Source organism: Elephas maximus, chromosome 7 (assembly GCF_024166365.1).
Source record: "Elephas maximus indicus isolate mEleMax1 chromosome 7, mEleMax1 primary haplotype, whole genome shotgun sequence".
NCBI lineage: Eukaryota > Metazoa > Chordata > Mammalia > Proboscidea > Elephantidae > Elephas > Elephas maximus.
This window is the reverse complement of record NC_064825.1, coordinates 53,869,004-53,891,095: the sequence shown is the minus strand read 5'-3', so window position 1 is coordinate 53,891,095 and position 22,092 is coordinate 53,869,004. Positions and strand designations below refer to the sequence as shown.

At 39.7% G+C, this 22,092-nt stretch overlaps 1 protein-coding gene across 1 annotated transcript; it reads right to left on the bottom strand.

The window, feature by feature from the left end:
* Positions 1 to 18,949: 18,949 nt before the first annotated feature.
* On the bottom strand, positions 18,950 to 19,900 carry LOC126079118 (olfactory receptor 52M1-like). The gene is given in 3 exon segments (XM_049890049.1): positions 18,950 to 19,205; positions 19,207 to 19,681; positions 19,684 to 19,900. Coding segments are annotated over 3 exon segments (948 nt in total).
* Positions 19,901 to 22,092: the final 2,192 nt, after the last annotated feature.

Here is a 22,092-nt window from a genome sequence, read left to right as displayed (position 1 = left end):
AAAAAATCAAACACTTGGAAACTGAACAATACCCTGCTCAAAAATGACTGGGTTATATTCCATCAAGGACTGAATAAAGAAATTCATAGAATCCAATGAGAATGAAAAACTTCCCATTAGGACTTTTGAGACACAGCAAAAGCAGTGCTCAGAGGTCAATTTATATCAATAAATGCACACATACAAAAAGAAGAAAGAGCCAAAATCAAAGAATTATCCCTGCAACTTGAACAAATAGAAAGAGAGCAACAAAAGAAACCCTCAGGCACCAGAAGAAAGCAAATAATAAAAATCAGAGTAGAATTAAATGAAATAGAAAACAAAAACAATTGAAAGAATTAACAAGACCAAAACCTTGTTCCTTGAAAAAATTAACAAAATTGATAAACATTACCAAACTGACAAATGAAAAACAGGAGAGGAAGCAAATAACTTGAATTTGCTCATATCAGATTACTACGAAAAACTGTACTCTAACAAATTTCAAAATGTAGAAGAAATGGTTGAATTTCTAGAAACATGCTACCTACCTCAACTAACACAAACAGAGGTAGAACAACTAAATAAACCCATAAGAACAGAAGAGATTGAAAAGGTAATCAAAACACTCCCAACAACAACAACAAAAAAGCCCTGGCCAGGATGGCTTCACTGCAGAGTTCTACCAAACTTTCAGAGAAGAGTTAACACCACTACTACTATAGGTATTTCAGAGCATAGAAAAGGACAGAATATTCCCAAACTCATTCTATGAAGCCACCATATCCCTGATACCAAAACCAGGTAAAGACACCACGAAAAAAAGAAAATTACAAACCTATATCCCTCATGACCTTAGATGCAAAAATCCTCAACAAAATTCTAGCCAATAGAATTCAACAACATATCAAAAAAAAAATTCACCATGACCACGTGGGATTCATACCAGGTACGCAGGGATGGTTCCACATTAGAAAAACAATTAATGTAATCCATCATATCAATAAAACAAAAGAACCTCATGATCTTATTAATTGGTGCAGACAAGGCATGTGACAAAGTTCAACACCCATTCATGATAAAGCTGTCATCAAAATAGGAATAGAAGGAAAATTCCTCAACATAATAAAGGGTGTTTATACAAAGCCAATAGCCAACATCATCCTAAATGGAGAGAGCCTGAAAGCATTCCCCTTGAGATTGGGAACCAGGCAAGGATGCCCTTTATCACCACCCTTATTCAACGTTGTGCTGGAGGTCCTAGCGAGAGGGATTAGGCTAGATAAAGAAATAAAGGGCATCCAGATTGGTAAGGAAGTAAAAGTATCTCTATTTGCAGATGACATGATCTTACACACAGAAAACCCTAAAGAATCCTCAACAAAACTACTGAAACTAATAGAAGACTTCAGCAGAGTATCAAGATACAAGGTAAACATACAAAAGTTAGTTGGAGTCCTCTACACCAACAAAAAGAACACTGAAGAGGTAATCACCAAATCAATACCATTTACAGTAGCCCCCAAGAAGATAAAATACTTAGGAGTTAATCTTACCAGAGACATAGAAGACCTATACAAAGAAAACTACAAGACACTACTGCAAGAAACCAAAAGAGACTTACAGAAGTAGAAAAATATACCTTGCTCATGGATAGGAAGATTTAACATTGTAGAAATGTCTGTTCTACCAAAAACCATATATAGATACAACACAATTTTGATCCAAATTCTAAAGGCATTTTTTAATGAGCTGGAGAAACAAATCACCAACTTCATATGGAAGGGAAAGAGGCCCTGGATAAACATTACTGAAAAAGAAGAACAAAGTGGGAGGCCTCACTCTACCTGATTTTAGAACCTATTATACCGCACCAGTAGTCAAAACAGCCTGGTACAACAACAGATACATAGAACAATGGAACAGAATTGAGAATCCAGACATAAATGCACCCACATATGAGCAGCTGATATTTGACAAAGGCCCAAAGTCAGTTAAATGGGGAAAAGACAGCCTTTAACACATGGTGCTGACATAATTGGATATCTATCTGCAAACAAATGAAACAAGACCCATACCTCACACCATGCACAAAACGAACTCAAAATGGATCAAAGACCTAAATATAAAATCTAAAATGATAAAGATCATGGAAGAAAAAACAGGGACAACATTAGGAGGCCTAATACATGGCATAAACAGTATACAAAACTTTACTAATAATGCAGAAGAGAAGCTAGGTAACTGTGAGCTCCTAAAAATCAAACACCTATGCTCATCCAAAGACTTCACCAAAAGAGTGAAAAGATTACCTACAGACTGGGAAAAAATTTATAGCTATGACATTTCTGATCAGCATCTGATCTCTAAAATCTACATGGTACTGCAAAAACTCAACTACAAAAAGACAAATAACCCAATTAAAAAATGGGCAAAGGATATGCACAGGCACTTCACTAAAGAAGACATTCAGGTAACTAACAGATACATGAGGAAATGCTCACAATCATTAGCCATTACAGAAATCCAAATCAAAAGTACAGTGAGATTCCATCTCACTCCAACAAGACTGGCATTAATCCGAAAAACACAAAATAATAAATGTTGGAGAGGTTGTGGAGAGATTGGAACACTTATACACTGCTGATGGGAATGTAAAATGGTACAACCACTTTGGAAATCAATTTGGCGCATCCTTAAAAATCTAGAAATAGAGCTACCATACAATCCAGCAATCCCAATCCTTGGCATATATCCTAGAGAAATAAAAGCCTTTACACAAACAGATATATGAACACCCATGTTCATTGCAGCACTGTTTACAATAGCAAAAAGATGGAAGCAACCAAGGTGCTTCCTTGAATGGATAAATAAATTATGCTATGTTCACACAATGAAATACTACCCATCGATAAAGAACAATGAGGAGTCCATGAAACATTTCATAACGTGGAGGAATCTGGAAGGCATTAAGCTGAGTGAAATTAGTCAGTTGCAAAAAGACAAATATTGTATAAGACCACTATTATAAGAACTGGGGAAACAGTTTAAACAGAGAAGAAAATATTCTTTGATGGTTACAAGAGGGAGGAGGGAAGGAGGTAGAGGGATTTTCACTAATTAGTAGATAAGAACTATTTTAGGTGAAGGGAAAGACAACACACAATACAGGAGAGGTCAGCACAACTGGACTAAACCAAAACAAAGAAGTTTCCTGAAAGCTTCCAAACTCAGCGTAGCACGGGCGGGGGTTTAGGGACCATGGTTTCAGGGGACATCTAAGTCAATTGGTATAATAAAATCTATTAAGAAAACACTCTGCATCCCACTTGGAGAGTGGCATCTGGGGTCTTAAACACTAGAAAGTGGCGGTCTAAGATGTCTCAATTGGTCTCAACCCACCTGGACCAAAGGAAAATGAAGAACACCAAAGACACAAGGTAATTATGAGCCAAAGAGACAGAAAGGGCCACATAAACCAGAGACTACATCATCCTGAGACCAGAATAACTAGATGGTGCCTGGCTACAACGGGTGACTGTCCTGACAGGGAACACAACAGAGAACCCCTGAGGGAGCAGGAGAGCAATGGGATGAAGACCCCAAATTCTTGTGAAAAGATCAGACTTAATAGTCTGACTGAGACTAGAAAGACCCCAGAGGTCATGGTCCCCAGACCTTCTGTTAGCCCAAGACAAGAACCATTCCCAAAGCCAAGTCTTCAGATAGGAATTGGACTGGACTATGGAATAGAAAATGATCCTGATGAAGAGTGAGCATCTTGGATTAAGTAGACACATGAGACTATGTGAGAAGCTCCTGTCTGGAGGGGAGATGAGAAGACAGAGGGCGTCAGAAGATGGCCGAATGGACACGAGAACAGAGAGTGGAGGGAAGGAGTGTGCTGTCTCATTAGAGGGAGAGCAACTGGGAGTATATAGCAAGGTGTATGCAAGTTTTTGTATGAGAGACTGACTTGGTTTGTAAACTTTCACTTAAAGTACAATCAAAGAAAAAAATAAAATTTTAATTATAAGCATGGTAGCAACAATACAGGAGTCCATACTATAATCAGGAAAAGTTTAAGGGTTTATTCCCTTAACACAGCCCTCAGTCCCTCAGAGTTTGGTAATAAAACCTCAGAGGATATGTTGATATCCTACAGGATGCAGATGTCACTGATGCCACCCTAAACTAATGACAATTATAAGGTATTCTGTCCCAATTAGATAGAATCTATGGGTATAAGAATTAAGGAGTGAAAGTTTGATTAGCCACACTTATACCGCTCCCAATCACCCAACTGATGAATTTGTATATCTGTTTACTACATTCTTGAAGAAATTCCCCACTGACAGCTGGTGCTGGTTGGACGGAACTCTTCCTCCCAACATTTATTACTTAGGACAGGTTAGGTTATATTGTGGTGATAAACTACTCCAAAATCTCCATGGCTTGAAACAAAGATTTAGTTCTCATTCCTGTGCCTCTTATTCTTGGCTGAGGCTCTGCTCCTACATTGTCATTCTCACTTCTCTACCCATGCTGACAGATCAGCCACCATCGGGAACATTGAATGGCAAAGTGAAAGGAGAGCTCTGGAGTGTCTCATATTGGGAATTGAACACTTGACCTAGAAGCAGCACATGTCACTTCTGCTCAAAACATGGGCCAGAACTGATCATGTGGCCTGCCAAGAAATGCAATACTACCATGTGTCTAGAAGCGGGCAAAATATTTAGTGAACGGTACTAATGAATCTCACACTACACAAATCAACTTGATGCCATATCCAAGCATAATTGTCACAGCCAAAGAGTTAGTGGGGGATTTAGAATTAAAAATAATCATTTTTTCAAGGATAATTACATGATTTTCAAAGCAACCACTATCAGTTGACAAGTATCTTAATTTACCTCAACTTTTTACTGAAGGATATGTTTGACATTCAAAATTTGGGGATCATTTTTCTCAACTGAACATCATGTAATATTTTTCTTCCTTTTAATATCAGGGAAAAATAACTAAATTGAAGTTCTTTTGTAAACAGCTCATTAAATGAGCAAGCTATGTTTGGTCTTTTTTTTTGTTTATTTGCTTGTTTGTTTTGCTTTTCTCATGTGAAGTTATTTCAGGAAATAGTTGTCCCTTCAAATTTTGCTACTTAAGCATAGTAGATCAGATTGAATAATCTAAATTTAGGGAGGCTAAAAGCTAGGAGTAAGAAAGATAAAATACCAAATGTTTAATTCTGCCTGTTTTCTTTAACATTAAACAATTCTCTTACTTTTAAGAGGAATGAGACAGCTGTTAAGACTTGAAAAAGCTTGTCAAGACTTTAAAAGCTTGTCATGCCTGATGATATTACCACACAGGTTTGCCCTTGATTTTTCTGTTTATACCTGTCAAAGGAACCAGCTTAAAAGACTGTTGCCTAAAGTGTCTAAGCTGTCCTGTGCACAGATGGAGCAAGAGAGTCTTTGGCATGCCAGGTAATATGCTTCCCTTTTCTTTTTCTATTGCTAGATTAAAAGGTACTTATTTAGGGGTAGGAAAAGTTCACTAAAATGAATGAAAAGTCCACTACTGTTGGTTGTGAATGTCTTTATTCTGAGTTGGTTCTGCATCTGATCTTAGAACTCCTGAGTAGTGGCATATGGCTTGGATAGTTTGTAAGGGGCCTGAAAGAAATGAGATGAGAGTACAAACCTCCAGAATGAAGTGTATGCTGTAAACTAACAGCCAACATATACAACTGTGTCCCCAATAACTAGAACTCATGTTCCAGAAACCAAGGGATGGGAATATGATTGGCTTCTCTCCTCATCACTCACAGTGACCCAACTTTGGAGTTTAAACTTCCTACCCTTGCAGTCTTAGTCTTTGTTGAGTTCACAGAGGTCTGAGTTCACAGAGGTCTTAGTTCACAGGGAGAAATTCTTCTGCCAGAGTCCTAGTAAATGTTCTACCGAACTTGAAATTACCACTTGGTCTTTTGGGGCTCTTCGTGCCAACAGGCTGTTGTTGTTGTTGTTGTTGTGTGCCACCGAGTTTATTCTAACCAATAGCAACCTTATAGGACAGAGAAGAACTGCCCCGTAGGGTTTCCTAGGCAATCTTTACAGGAGCAGATCACCAGGTCTTTCTTCCCTCCAAGAGGCTGGTAGATTCAGACGTCTGACCTTTCAGTTAGCAGCCAATGGACTAGCAGGTTAAAATATGACTCTACTGATAAGCTTAATTTACCCTTATGATGATGAGCTAATGTTGCTGCTACAGAATGGAGGGAGGGATAAATATATCTGGAACCCAGGGTATTAATCAGCATGTCTTTGTGTTTCTATGTTCAGTGGTAATGATGAATGGGTAAATGAAGCAACCATGGCCTGACAAGGGCAAGGCATGTAACAGTTTAGACTCCTTGGGAATAAAAATCTAGTATACCCAGCATGCAAGCAACCTGGACTAGTCAAAAGTTAGAAAGAGTTAGAAAACACTACAATGGGTAGTGAAGAGAAGATGAATATCAAATACAACCTTAAAACCACCTGCAACAGGAGAGATTATAGCTTATTTCGCTTATTCTCTTGCCTCAAACTATTGTACAGATTGCAGCTAGCCAGTCACTATTTTAAAAGTAAACCCATGAATGACTGAACTTGTACTTCCTTTTTCTGGGATAAAGTGAAGGCATCTCGTTTTTACAAAAATACATGTCACATATTCTGGTATGGAACCTAGATGTAACAGAGAGCATGAGTAGATATACATGGTGCAAGGGGTGGAATATATCCATCACTTTTTATACACCACTTTGGAGCCTCTTATCCTCACCTATCTCCTTGACCTCTGTCTACTTATTTCATTCAATCCCCTGATGTGGCAACTTCTCTGTGTGGAGTATGGTCAGCTTCATGCAGGCACTACCAAGCAGTTCTTCACCCCATGCCTACGTCATTTATCTCTCACCTGTCACTTCTAAGCTTCCTTGTTAACATGAAATCCTAAGTTGCTGTGGAACTTGCTTAATGCCTATGCATGAGCAACACAGAAGTAGGGTCAGTTTGCCCCTGATGCAGCCAGTCTTTATGAATGGGAAATGGGAGCCATCAGATAAATCCTTTCCCCCTCCTCTTCTTAGACAGATTTTTCTAGGATGACATTGTTCATATTCCCTCTGACAGGAAGGTGCCAGGATGATGAGCATTGTTACACTCATTACAAAAATGGTGGCAATTTTGGTAAAACACCTTTGTCTCACTCCCCTTTCCTCACTCGTGCTTCCTTGGATTATATCCCTTAACAAAGTAATAGTATATAAGTTTTTGATTCAGGTTTTCCCTCCTGGGGGGAACTTGGGTGAAAATAGTCTGTTTACTGTCTTTAACCTTCCACTCTAGAATGTACATTTATGCAGGCAGGCACGGCATCTGTTTCCCCTCTTTTCCTCAGCTCAATTCCTGGCATGTAGTAGACAGTTAAATATTTGTTGGATGAGTTCAACAAGTACTAACACTGCATTAATTATGTTAACGTACTTGAAAGGAAATGTTCCTTCAAGAATGAAAGAAACTGGAAGTAGAAATATTATTTGGGAATCCCTGGGCACTAATTCTACTTTTTAGGCTTGAATAGGGATGTTGCCTTGTTGACAATGAGTTTGATTCAAGAAGCCAGAGGATCTGATCTTTGTAAACATTCCCTTAAAGAATACACAGAATTATTAAACGTGGAATTTGTGTTTATTTTAAATTTTTTTCTCAAGCAGAAACATAATTCCTCAATCTAAAAGGTCAGATCCAGGGACATTCTATTCCTAGCAGTGTCCCTGGCAGCTGTGACCCCCAGTAGGACCCCTCCTGAAATATGCTGCTTCCACTGCTTCTCTGGGTGGGCACCCAAACTCTGATAAGTTTCTGCTTTGTAGGGTAAAAAAATCATGGGTTTAATATAACCATATATTACATATACATCTATATGTATTGCAGCACATATGAGATATCTTATTTCTCATCCATGACTGACCAAGATACTTTACAAATTAATTACGTACAACCAAGCACCTCATGGGATTTTGTTCCTTGCTTTGGAAGTTTAGGGTCACAGCTTCATGGGACATCCCAGTTAATTGGCCTAGTAACATATTTGGTGTTTCTGTTCTGTCTCCTAGTTCATTGCATAGTGCCTGGGCCATCCAAGGTACAACAATTGGTCTCTATTTGCCTGGAGCAACAGAGAAAGAAGGAGAGTCAGAAATAGGAGGAGGAATTGGAATGTGTGGCTAATTGCCTCCATGAACAACTGCCTTCTTTGCCATGAGACCAGAAGAACTAGATGGTGCTAGTTACCATTAATGAACATTTTAATCAAAGTGTCTTTAGAAGAATCCTGATCATAAGGGGGAATATGCAGAACAGAATTCCAAATCTCATGGAATCCATGGAGGCTGGATAAACCCCTGGAACTATTGCCCTGAGATAACCTTTAAAGCTTAAACCAAAAACAACCCCTGAAGTCTTCTTGAAACCAAACAGTAGTTTAGCTTAGCTAGTAAAGCATGTCTGCCTAGAGCATTGTGCTCTTTTAAGATCTATCTGTATGGGATCAAATTGACAACAGCAACTCCAAAGACTAGATGGGAAACTTAGGAGGCAGTGAGTTTATGTTGGTGGAGGAGGAATAACTCAAAAAAGGAAGGTGAGAATGGTTGTACAACTCAAAGAATGTAATCAGTGTGACTGAGTTGTACTTGTAGAAATTGTTGAATGTTCTGTATGTATTCTCAACAACAAAAATAAATTAAAAAAATGAATTACATTAAGAAATTACCTAATTTTAACCTAGTTTTTTTTAATTTCTGACTAGAGCCTCTTGGTTATTCTTTATTATTATTACATGTTTGGTTTTTATTTGCTGATTTTTATTTTTTAGAGATTTTGTTCCTTTTGTCATAAGTGAATTGGTATACGATTTTATTCCTATGCTATTATTATCCTAATTGGAGTTCAGGATGTTATGCACATAAAATGAATTGTGAAGTTTTTGTATACATCTTATATTGTACAGTAGGTATGTCATTTGGGTGTTCATCACAGCTTCTCTATCCTCCCCCATATACCTTTCATCTGTACCCAGGAGAGCTCTTCATACATCAGAGATGCTTGAGCACCTGCTTCTCATTTTTTTTATGAAATGACGAATTGAACTCGCAATGATGCAATGCTGCCGTTGAATTACTTTTCACTTTTATTCATCTCTAGGAAATTAGAGAATCTTAAAAAAGAAGCAAAACAGTGCTAATAGGTAACTGTCTTAGTCTCCTAGGTCTGCCATAGCAAAATAAAATACCGCAAAGTGGATAGCTTTAAAAAACATAAATTTACTGTCTCACAGTTCTGGAGGCTGAAATCCAAATCAGGGTATTGGTCATGTGGATTCCTTCTGAGGGCTTTGAGAAAAGAACTGTTTTGTACTTCTCTCCTACCTTCTGGTGGCTGCCAGCAGTCCTTGGCAGTCTTTTGCTACTTCTACATATATCTTCACATGACATCTTCTGCATGTGTGCCCCTATCTCTCTGTCCGTTCTCCCCTTTTTTAAGACAACACTCAGAGGGCATTAGGAGAACCCTTCTCCAGGATGACCTCCTTAACCTATAACATCTTCAAAGAAAAACCGTATTTTCCCTAACAAGGTCACATTCACAGGTATAAGGGTTAGGATTCCAGCATATCTTTTTAAGGGGCACAATTCAATCCATAACAATAACTTTGGCATTAGTTCAAAGCCTTTATCATGTAGTTTGGGAAATGGAGGTCTATAGTGGAGAAGGGCTTTTCATGCCACATCAGAGAAATGCTTCGGCCTTGGGCCCCCCACCCCTAGAATTGTGCTCATGTTCTGTGACACCCTTTCGCAGGATTGCCTATACATTGTGTGAATTCTAGCTCTCCTTCTTATTTCCTGAAGTCCCCAAATTAGTCTGAATCTTACTCTCTAGGTCATGTTATCTTTCGAAGTAAGTGGTTCTGTTTAGTGAACTACTAGGAAGTACCATGGACAACAATGTAGTGATCAGCAAGCAAGTCATATTTATCTGTACTTGGCCAGTTATCACATGTTTAATTTTGAATAAGTTATTTAATATCAAAAAGACTCAGTTTTTCACCTATTAAAAAAAAAAAGTTGCCATTGAGTCAATTCCAACTTATAGCAACCCTATAGGACAGAGTAGAACTGTCCCATAGTGTTTCCAAGGAATGGCTGGTGGACTCAAACTGCTAACTTTTTGGTTAGCAACCAAGCATTTAACCACTGCACCACCTGGGCTCCTTCACCTGTAAAAGAGTTATGAAAATAGCCACCCCACAGGGATTAAATGAAATGGTGAATTGTAAAACCCTCAACCCCTGACACATTGTATAATTAGTTCTCTGTAAATATTGACTGTGTGGTAGTCCAGAGTCAGCTGGATATACTGGCCTGATGTTAATGGGGAGGTCTGGATCAAAGTGAAAGGTTTGGGAATCATCTTCAATTTGCACAAAGACGATGACTAAAACCCGTGAGTGATTAAGCCAGTGGTTATGAACTTTGGCTGCACATTGAAATCACCCAGAGAGCATTAAAAAGCAAAACTTGATGTTTGGACCCTGTCACTGGAGATTCCAACTTAATTGGTTTACAAAGCTGCTGTTGTGTGCCAACGAGTCACATCCAACTCATAACAACCCTATAGGACATATAGGACAGAGTAGAACTGCCCCACAGGGTTTCCTAGGCTGTAATCTTTACAGGAGCAGATCACCAGGTCTTTTCTCCTGAGGAGCGGCTGGTGGGTTCAAACTGCCAACCTTTCTGTTAGCAGCCCAGCACTTACCCATTGAGTCACCAGGGCTCCTCTGTATACATTCAGCACATAGATTTTTCTAAACTTCATCCCTACTCACTGAAGCAATCTCAGTAGGGCTAAGAATTTTTACTTTGAATAAGCTCCTTAAGTAACTCTGCTCAGCCAGGTTCTGGATCTCCTGCTCTGGATGGATTCAAATTATGTACGCATGAACTTTCTCTTGAAACGTTTACAGTCACAGCCAAGTAATACAGGGGCTACATCTGAACATATTTTTATTTTCCTTTAGAAAAACAAATAGAAGTGAACACGGTTCAAAAAGGTGTGAGGATACTTAAGCATATCCTACATTATGAACATGGTTTTAATTTTTTTTTTTAATTTTTTAAACTTTTCTCTGTAGTGAAGAATGCAGTTATGTAGAAGTTTCTTTTTCAATTAGGAAATCTTTTTCTTTTAAATTAATTACTGGTTTTCTGTCAAGAGAACAATTGAGGCCCAGGAGTTACATTTAATTTTTTTTTTAACTGCAAATTTCTACCAATAATTCTTGGAGCTCTGGTGGCTCAGTGGTTAAGAGCTTGGTTGTTAACCAAAAGGACGACAGTTCGAATTCACCAGCTGCTCCTTGAAAACCCTACAGGGCAGTTCTACTCTGTCCTATAGGGTCTCTATGAGTCGGATTTGATTCGATAGCGATAGGTTAGAGATAGAAACATTACTAAGGAAATGGAAAGAACTATAACATGTATCTTCATTATACAGTCGTATTTTGAAGTATAATTAGGCAACAAAGACTTAAGCCTCACTGCCACCACGTCTAATAGGCTTTGCTTACTTTTAAAAATGCTTAAAGCGAAGATTCCATTGTAAATTTACTAGTGCCACATGAGCTGAAAATTGACCAAAAGAAAAGCCAACTACAGAATATTTCTTGCAAATAACTTTAGGTTTTCAGACAAACTAAACGTACAGCTTTTCCTTTTGTTGTTGTTGTTGTTGTTGTTAGATGCCATCGAGTTGGTTCCGACTCATAGCCACCCTATGCACAACAGAAGGAAACACTGCCGAGTCCTGAGCCATCCTTACAATCGTTGTTATGCTTGAGCCCATTGTTGCAGCCACTGTGTCAATCCACCTCATTGAGGGTCTTCCTCTTTTCCGCTGACCCTGTACTCTGCCAGGCATGATGTCCTTCTCCAGGGACTGATCCCTCCTGACAACATGTCCAAAGTATGTAAGACGCCATCTCGACATTGTTGCTTCTAAGGAGCATTCTGGTTGTACTTCTTCTAAGACAGATTTATTCGTTCTTTAGGCAGTCCATGGTATATTCAATGTTCTTTCCTTTATGTATTTGGAATATTAAAAAGTCCTTTTGTCTACTTTAGTTGGCTTGGTTAACACTGGTGTATGAACTATAATAGTTTACTAAATCTGAAAGATTTAATTTCTTTTTCTCTTCCCAGTTCCCTTAAGCATTCATTACTATTGTCAAAATTCAATGGCCAGCGAGCTGTCTGGTGTAGTCTGTATTGCACACTGTATAAGACCTGTAACTCTGATGTATACAAATGCATTGTGTGTATTCCTAAGGAGTACAGATGGTAACATGGATGTTAAGTCCTCATGGGAGGCGCTTTGTTTACACTTCCACAATTTCTAAGTAACCTGGAGGCAATCAGCAATACATGTCTTTGGGAGAAGAATGTTGCACCTCAAGATTACATTTCAATTTGTCATTTTTGTAGCATCTTCGAGAGCCTGGATTATACATTCAGCCAGGTTGGGAGTCAGCCAAAATAACTCCAATTGTTGGTTGTTTTTTTTTTTTCCCCCAAACCAGAAAACTAACTCAGTGAGGGTGATATTTTTCTGTGAGCTCCAATTAAACGTGGACCTACCCTATATCATCCTGAGTCTCTGAATACAGATATTGTGTCCGGAAAACAAAGAGGAACTAGATACAAGTCACAAATTTGTTCTTATGCAACATCCAGAATATTATACAAACCATGAATATTCATAGCTCCTGGCAAGGAATTTCTGCTTAATACTGTGGAAGAAACAGAGTATGATTATTAAATAAGTGACCCAATTACAACATTATTTCTAACAATTCCTTGCAATTCATTATGAAGAATAAAATGGGGCACTGTGGAATACTGGATCAACTGTGGAAGATTTTCTAATATCAGATAAGATCAGTCATCCTTGAGAAATAACTTAGCAAGCCTCATTTCAAGCTGGAAAGGATTTCCTATAGTTGAGACTCTTAAATAGTCTGGGAGAGAAATTCTGGTTTTAAGTCAATATCTGAGAGAATCTGGATGAGATACCCAGACATTTAACTAGCATTCTACAGTTAGGATACTAAGGCCTTGTAGTGTCTAGCTGACAATTCGATTCAGCATCCTAACTGGCATTTTTTCTTCTCAACTCTGTTCCCTATCTGAAACTAACTGCTAAATGACACAGCTTCCTACAGAGGAAATTACATGGCTAGAGGTCATTCCTGCTAAGAAAACTCCCCCGAAGTCTAGCTTTATAACCTGGGCAGGAAGATAAATTTGTCTTGAGAGTTTTGACTCCATGATGTTCCTGAGTGTCTTTAAAATGCTGTCTGCTAAAAACTCTTTGGCCAGTAAGATAGCCAAAATATATGTGACACCTAAGAGGAATGCCAGCTAGTCTGTACAAAATCTTGAACACCTTATGTAAACACAGACCGGGAAGATAAAAAAAGACTCCTAGCCGTCAAGTCAATTCCAACTGCTAGCAACCCTATAGGACAGAGTAGAACTGCTCCGTAGGGTTTCCAAGGAGCTGGTAGATTTGAACTGTCGACTTTCTGCTTAGCAGCTGTAGCGCGCCACATAGCCCTCAACCACTGTGCCTCCAGGGCTCCAAACATAGACTGGTACAGCTCAATTTCAGATGATGTAGAAAGCCAGTGGTGGCAGTAAAAACAACAAGGAAACGCCATGGAAATAGGCCAAACTCCCACGTTGATAATCTTTTCAAGACTGGTCTGTTCTTATCGTAGTTCAGACGAATCAAGCTCTGACTTAGGAAAGGTGTAGCGAAAGAACCATGTTTTTCATTTATCTAAAATGTATTCTTAAACTAGAACTGAGTGATTTTTTTTTTTTTTAACTTTAAAAAGGTGTATCGTGCTGTGTAACCTTTCCGTATTTCTTCACATATTTGAAGATTGTGTGTGTGTGTGTGTGTGTGTGTGTGTGTGTGTGTGTGTTGCTGATAATCCATTACGTGACAATATTTTAGCTTATTCATTTTCTTATCAATGGGTGTTTGGGTTGTTCCTAGGGCTTTGCTATTATGAAAGTGCTGCTGTGAATACTCATACATGTTTCCTGTTGTAAGCTTTCTGTTGGCACACTTAGAGTAAAACCTAAATTGCAGGGAATACAAATATTCAGGTTTCAGAGACAAGGCCAAACTTTCATCCAAAGTCATGGTATTGATTTTGTACCATAAGAGAAGCTGTGAACTAACATCCTCTCTAAAACTTGTCAGATCTTTTCTGAAAAGTTAATGGTCTAAAATGATCTCATTGTGGTTTTGATTTGTATTTCTCTCATCACTAATTATGATGAACATCTCTTCCTGTGTATGTTTGAAAATGTTTCCTTTTCTGTGAGAGAACTGTGTCTTTTTATCCAGTTTTCTCTTGGTACTGGGGCTTTTCTTACTGATTTTACAGGAATTCCTTAGACCTTTTTGGTGCCGATCCTTTGTTTATATCATGAATCTCTTTCCATTTGTAACTTTTCATTCTAAGGCACTTCTGGAAGAAAATCTAACTTAGTCAAATTTTCTAACTTTCTTCAGAGTAGACAGCTTTGTTTGGTTTTAAAGATCTTCGTTTAACCCAAGGCCTAAAATTTATTTACCCATAATTGCATTCCTACCTTAATCCACATATAGAAATTAACTAGCAGTATAAAGGACTTAAATGGGAAACAAGAGTTCTAAAGTTTTGCTTCACATTTAAGTCCTTAATACTTCCAGAGTTAATTTCTATACATGGATTAAGGTAGGAATCCAATTATCTTCCATGCACATAGTGATATTTTTTTCTAGCTTGACTTATGAACAGGCCCTTCTCTCAGTAAGTTATCTTGCTGAGTGTAGATAAATTTTGAACGCTGTGTAGAGGAACTACTACACAGGATAGGGGTCCTAACAACTCAGCCTGGTAATCCTCATTATAATTAAAACTCATTTGAGTGACTAAAGATAACCTCTATCCTGAAGCTCCACTAGGAGTATTTGTAGTCAGTCATATATCCCTTATGCCCTCTCTTTTCCCATCTGTTTTCTGGATCCAAGAGTTGGGAGGCGGTTCTCTACTCATAATCATATATGATGTAAAAATAAGATGCTGCAGCGGAAAATTGAGGAACCTGGGCTATAGCAGTGTCAGTCTGCTAGTCCAGAGCAGTCTCAGAGGCTGTCTTATAGCTGTGTTTTTCTGCCCTGGGGCATTCTTAGTTTTGTGGAATGCCTATGGTAATGTCAAGGGAGCTGCTCTACCTTTAGGCTACACCTTGAATTCAATTTCAAAGGGCACTTTTATGATGCTAAGTCCTTCAGATTCACATGTGCACTAGAACTGCCCTCTTGTATTCTGTCCTGGAATGAGGAAGAGAAAGCATTCCTGAGCTTCATTTACATGGTTTTTTGTTTCTTTTTAAATAGCTTTGAGAGAGTCATATGAAAAAAGACCTCAAAGGGCTCTATATTTGTAAGAGGTATTAACTCTTCCAACAGAGACTAACTTTTAGGGGCATAAAATTGAACATTTTGCAGTAAGACTCTCTTCATAATTGCATTAGAATGGTTTCTTCAAGAAGATGTCATGATGGAATTGGACATGTAAGGTTAACTGGGTGGTGGGGTTGGGAGGGATGTCTGTGAGGTCAACTGCTTGGTGAGGTGTGTGGTACTATCAGTGGATCCTGTTGTCATGAGCCCTATCCTGTGTACATCCTTTGCTGTTTTAAACTGGTCCCCTGGTCAGATGCTGTGTCGTGTGGGATTCATGCCTGCAGATTAGCTATGCCCAACTATGCAGTAGACCCTAAAAGAATGATGCTGGCTAAGGCTATGTGGGCAAGAAAGGCAAACACACACCAATAAGTATGTATCACTATGAACCACTGGCCTTGCCAGGAGAGAAGCAGCCCAATGTAAAGTAGACCACCAAGTGCCTCCTGGAGGAATAGTATCAGATCTGGGGTTCTGCACAGGAATTTATTGCTGATAGACTGGATATAAGAGGCAGCAGTAGCTAGTCAGCCTCAGTCAGTTGGAATCTTACATGTTAGTCTCCATTTCTCCTACTCCACTCAGGTATCCATTATGCCAGTTCTAAGGTGACAACCAATGAAGGCTAGCTAATGTCAACTAGCAGAATCATTTGTCTGCTTAGTCGCTCAATACCTCTTTTGTGGCAGTTGATTTTGGGTGATACAAAAATGTTCACAACCTGGGCCCACTCGGATATGTCCATCCATTTGCCTCTACCCCAGAACTCCTTGCTTCTGATGTTCCAGTCTTTTTCTTTCTAGGCCACTGACAAGATAGCAGACCACTGGCCACTGCCCAGGAATGTATATTCTCACCTTGGGCCATTTTTTCTTTCACAGAAAGTGAATGACCAGGTGTAGTACTTGCAGTTCCACCCATCAGGAAGTCTTTACTTCTCTGCTCTTTCAATGCCATTCTTTTATTTGGCTACAATGCAACTGCCGTCCATTTTAGGGCATACCTAGCCAACTCACCTGAAAGTCAAGCTCTGGCTTTCTCCTCCTTTAGTTAGTTGTATGGGACCATTTCATGTGTCCATTGATGTGATCTGGAGAAGGAGAACTATACAAATGGCATGGTTGACATGAGAGTCAAGGCTACCTGCTTATGCAACTTACTTAGGGTCCTCCGGTCCTACTATATTTGATCCTAGATGAACAATTTCCGTATTACAATGACAGATGCTAGGCCTAATTTTATGATTTGGTGGGTCTGGCAGAACCCAACTCATACTGGGCAGGATGCATGATCACTTCGTTCCCCATGACCAAATGTTCTGTTTCTAGTACCCATTGCTGTCAAGTCAATTTCAACTTAACCAAAACGAAGCCAGTGCCGTCGAGTCAAAGCGACCCTATAGGACAGAGTAGACCTGCCCCATAGGGTTTCCAAGGCTGTAATCTTTACAGAAGCAGACTGCCACATCTTTATCCTGTGGAGTGGCTGGTAGGTTCCAATCGCCAACCTTTCAGTTAGCAGCTGAGTGCTTAACCACTGTGCCACCAGGGCTCTTTTTTGTCTCTATTAGGGCCTGATAAAACACCAGGAGCTATTTCTCAAAAGTTGTCAGTTTTCTGCTATAGATAACATAGCCTTGTTCCAAAATACCAGGGGCTTACATAGTGATTCTTCCACTGGGGCTCTTCCATAAGGTCCATCGTTTCCTGATCATGGACACCTCCAGTACCTCATTCCACTAGATCCTAAGGCCTAAGTAGCAGGGCTGCTTGCACCACAGCCTGGACGTGCTACAGAGCTCTTTCCTGTTCACTCAAAGTAGGAAGCCCTCTTTCACAGCCAAGGAAAAAGAAGATCAGAGAGGTTAGGAGCCTCAGGGTTAAAAACAGACAAAAAACAAACAAAATTGGGCTTAATTCCTGCCTCCTGGCTTTATCTCTTATAAGCTGAATGACCTTGGACTGTTTCTTACCACTTCTAGAAATCTCAGTTTCCTCACCTGCAAAGTGGGATTACTATCATTACTAACTTAAGGCGTGATTGTGAGAGTTACATCAGTAGCTTTCAATCAACCTTAAGTGCTTTATGTCAATTAACCATTTTCTAGGTATTGAGCAAATAATTAATCTGGATAGTAAAGTCAATGTTAGTTTCTATAAATTCTAGAATTTGGAAATTTAACTTATTTTGAGCTGATCCATTTTAGGAACACAGTACATCATGAACAAGGGTCCTACAGATGGATCAGGGTTCAGGGGGGATTTCTATGGGAAGGGGAAGGTTTTCCTTTCCACGGAGCCCTCACATCCTTCAGGCCGCTTGGTGGGAGCAGGCCTGCAGGAAAACACAACAAGGGCAATGTTGAGATATAGTCATCTTGTCTCATTTCCCTTCATTGAGCTGATATTTTTTCCTAGGCCACTTTCTATTTTCATGATTGGCATCATCATACCTTGCTACGCATACAGCTCAATATTTTTCTAGAATTATTAGTACAAGCAGTTTTAGCCACATTTCAGTAGCTAAAAGCTTAACTTGTAAGTTTCTTAGCCAAGGCCACTTCCATGAAATGATCAGTTTTTAGGATTTGCTTATTAAAATATGCACAGAAAACAGACTGTAAGTAGAAAGTGTAATACATTATTAGGTTAAATACTAATAAACTTCAACCAAAGCGTTCAAGCTAGGCAGCATAAACAACTTTTTATGCAGCTTATAAAGCAAGACTGTTCTATTTCCTGATGTATAAAATATGCACAATAATACCTACCTCACAAGATGTCAGGATGTTCATAAGAAGTATGCAATTATGTATATATACATATTTGTATCAAACCAAAAATCCAAACCCATTACCGTCAATTCAATTCCAACTGATGGCGACCCTGTAGGACAGAGTAGAACTGCCCCATAGGGTTTCCAAGGCTGTAAATCTTTCTCCCCTGCTGTGGCTGGTGGGTTTGAACCTCTGACCTATTTGCTTAACAGCCAAGCACTTAGCCACTGTGCCACCAGGGATTTTATATCAAACATTAGCTGTTATTTGTGTTATTGATGTTGCTATCATTTTTGTTGATTTACCTCCCTTGTGGCTCAAATATCCTTTAATCATAAAAAGATTAGATATAATCTTCCATTCATAGAAATGAGAATTATACACTCTTTCTTACCATTCCTTTGGAACTACAAAAAATTTGAGACCAAAGGGCCTAACATCTCAGACTGCTTGAGAATTTCCCAAATGGAGAAGCAGGCTTCTTTTTCAATAAAGATGTAACAGCCTTCTTCTCCATGAGCATTTTTGGATAGGAAGAAGGAAACAGCAGTCATCTGTTCCTCATCTCTCTCTTCAGGATTTGGAGAAGGCTCTCTCGGATCTGCTTGGTACGGACAGCATAGACAATAGGATTGAGGATTGGAGGAATGAGAAGATAGAAGTTGGCCAGCAGGGTGTGGATTGGAGGATACACATGGTGACCAAACCGGTGAATGAGAGAAGAAACAGCAATGGGAACATAGAAGATCAGGATGGCACAGATGTGAGAACCGCATGTCCCCAGGGTTTTAAGCCTGGCCTCGGGTGGCTAGCCCCATCACAGCCCTGAAAATCATTACACAGGAGGCAGCAATGGCTGCTGAGTCCAGGATTAGCACCAGAAAACCAATGCTCAGCCCATAGACATTGTTGACCCTGCTGTCACCACACGCCAAAGTAACTACAGCCATATGTTCACAGTAGGAGTGGGAGATTATCCGGGACTTGTAAATGGGCAGCTGCAGACGGATCATCAGAGGCAAGGGTCCAATGTAGAGTACCCCACGAAGGAGGGCAGCCAGTCCCAGACGACCCACCACCGCATGGGTAAGCACTGTGGTATGATGTAAGGGGTCGCAGATGGCCACATAGCGATCAAAAGCCATGGCAAGGAAGATGCCTGACTCGACAGTGGCAAAGCAGTGGATGAGGAACATTTGGGCCAAGCAGGCATCCAGACCAATGTCACCAGCATCAAACCAGAAGATTCCCAGTAATTTAGGCATAGTAGAAGTGGACAGGCCAAGTCAATGACAGCCAACATGCACAGGAAAAAGTACATGGGCTGATGCAAGCTGTGCTCCACCCTTACCACTGCCAGGATGGTCACATTCCGCACTACGGCTACTAGGTACCTGGAGCCAAAGGGAATGGAGAGCCCAATATGCTGAGACTCCAGCCCTGGGATGCCAGTGAGCTGGAAGGAGCTGGGTGCCCAACAGATATTATGAAAAGTGAGCATGGGCATTTACAAATGAATGTTCTCACTTATGCCCAAAAATGCAGCAGAACTTTTTTTTCTCTAGAAATAAAAAAGAAGCATATTTTACTGTTAGGTCCTATAATAAAGAATAGGATTATTGGATAGTTAAGATATTATGCAAAGAACCTTTCTTTCTTGGTAGTAATTGCAAAAATAATAGCATAGTGTAAATATCATGTTATTACTACGTTATAAAAAAAACAGAAAACCGAACCCGTTGCCATTGAGTCAATTCCCACTCATAGTAACCCTATAGAACAGAGTAGAACTGCCCCATAGAGCTTCCAAGGAGCGCCTGGTGGATTCGAACTGCTGAACCTTTGGTTAGTAGCCATAGGACTTAACTACTATGCAACTAAGATTTCTGAAATGTCCACAAAATTTTCCAAGCACAAGCCAAAATAAATATTTGATTGAATAAATGGATAAGTATCTTTTTGTAGTATGGCCCTCGAGGAATAACATTCTTGCACCAATGAGTGAATTAACCTAAGGCAGACAGATACCTATTTGGTTATTTACCTCCACAGGTAGGCTATGAGGTGGCTCTCACCATTGCATTGGAAGGTTTCAGAGTGTGGGCTCCTGGAGAGAAAAGGGGACACATTGAATCTGAGAGATAACAGGGTCAAAAGGACTCTTGGATGCTATGTAGACTCTATGGCAAGTCAAAGCTTAAGCTTAGGGCCAGTATTAGCTATTGGATGAGCTGAAATAATGTCTAAACTGCAGACAAAAATCTCAAGGTAGAGATGTGCGTTGGTGAAGATAGGACTTCACCAGCCAACATCAAGGTGATTTCTGAAAGGCTAAAGCTGATGCCTGGAGCTCAGTTTATGCATGTCTGTTACCCAAAAGCAGTATCTCACAAGGATCTTCTCTCTTCATGGAGGTTCAGTATGAAGGTAAGATTCTAGAAGTGGAGAGGCCCACCCCCAGCAGGAAAGGAGAGACATTCAGTGCAGAGTGGCATGAAGCCTAGGAGATACATATTTGGTCAAAGAAGAAATGACCTTGCTTACTCAGGGTCCAGAGCAACCAGCTAGAAAAAAAAAAAAGGGGATGCATATTAGAGAAAAGACACAAACAGGATTTTCTTTGTTTTTTCGGCATCTCAAAGATCACACCAGCATATGCTCCTAAGTATATTGTGGGAATGTAAATGAGGGCAGGAGTACATAAGTAGCTTTTTTCTCTTCGACATTTTAAACCTAATTAGGTTGAGTATAACAGAGTAGTCATTAGTTTGGGCTCTGGAATTCTCTAGGTCTAGTTTCAGATTCTGGCAATGGGGGAGGGGAGGTTAGGCAAATTGCTTTATCCCATTAGCCAAATACAACTAACCTTACTTCACAAAAAACGTAACTGCTCTAGACTACAACTAATTTTTTTTTTTTTTTTTTGGTCGTGGGATTAAATGAGAATGTAATACCTGATACAAGGTAACACTAAGTGTTAGCTCTCATTATTCAGTTGTTGAGGCTAATGTGTAAAACCAAAAATACATTCCGTAAACCTCAAAGGACTGTGGAAGATCTCTTTCTGTAGGGTGCCATGGTGCTGGGAGAATGACTACCCATGTAAGCCTGATGTAGTGACTTTATCCCACAGAATTTCTCTCCAGGAGCTGGGCTCCCTTTCCATCTTAAGTTTCTCACTGACTACTACAAATGGTTATAGAAAGACCTTTGGTGGTAGATGTAAAAAGGGAAGATAAAAAGGCTGAATCATTGGGCCTGGGAAAGAAAGGACTGCACAAGATCCAGCCTGTAATTGAAAAGACCAGGCGAGGTGGGGTGGGAGGCTTAGCTGGTGGAAGCCTGACTTGGCTTCCTTATCCTCTGTGCTGGTTACTCTCCATTTGCCCTTCTAGGTCCTTGCTCTGTGCCCCGAAAGCTGACTTTTACAGGCTACATCATCCAGATTCCCCTTTTTCTCTAGTTTCCAGCTGAGTTCAACTAATATGAAGCACAGCAGGAGATGACAGAGGTAGAAAAGAGATATCAGGCATTTAGTCCCCAGTTCTATTCCTGCCATTTTCTACAAAAGTCTGCTGCTCCTGAAGAGTAACCCCTCCTGTGTTGCAGTAACTACACCTTCCCTTGCCTGAGATAGGTAGTGGCTACTCGCTCATGTTCATCCCAGGTGCTTCATCATCCTTTGATGGTTTC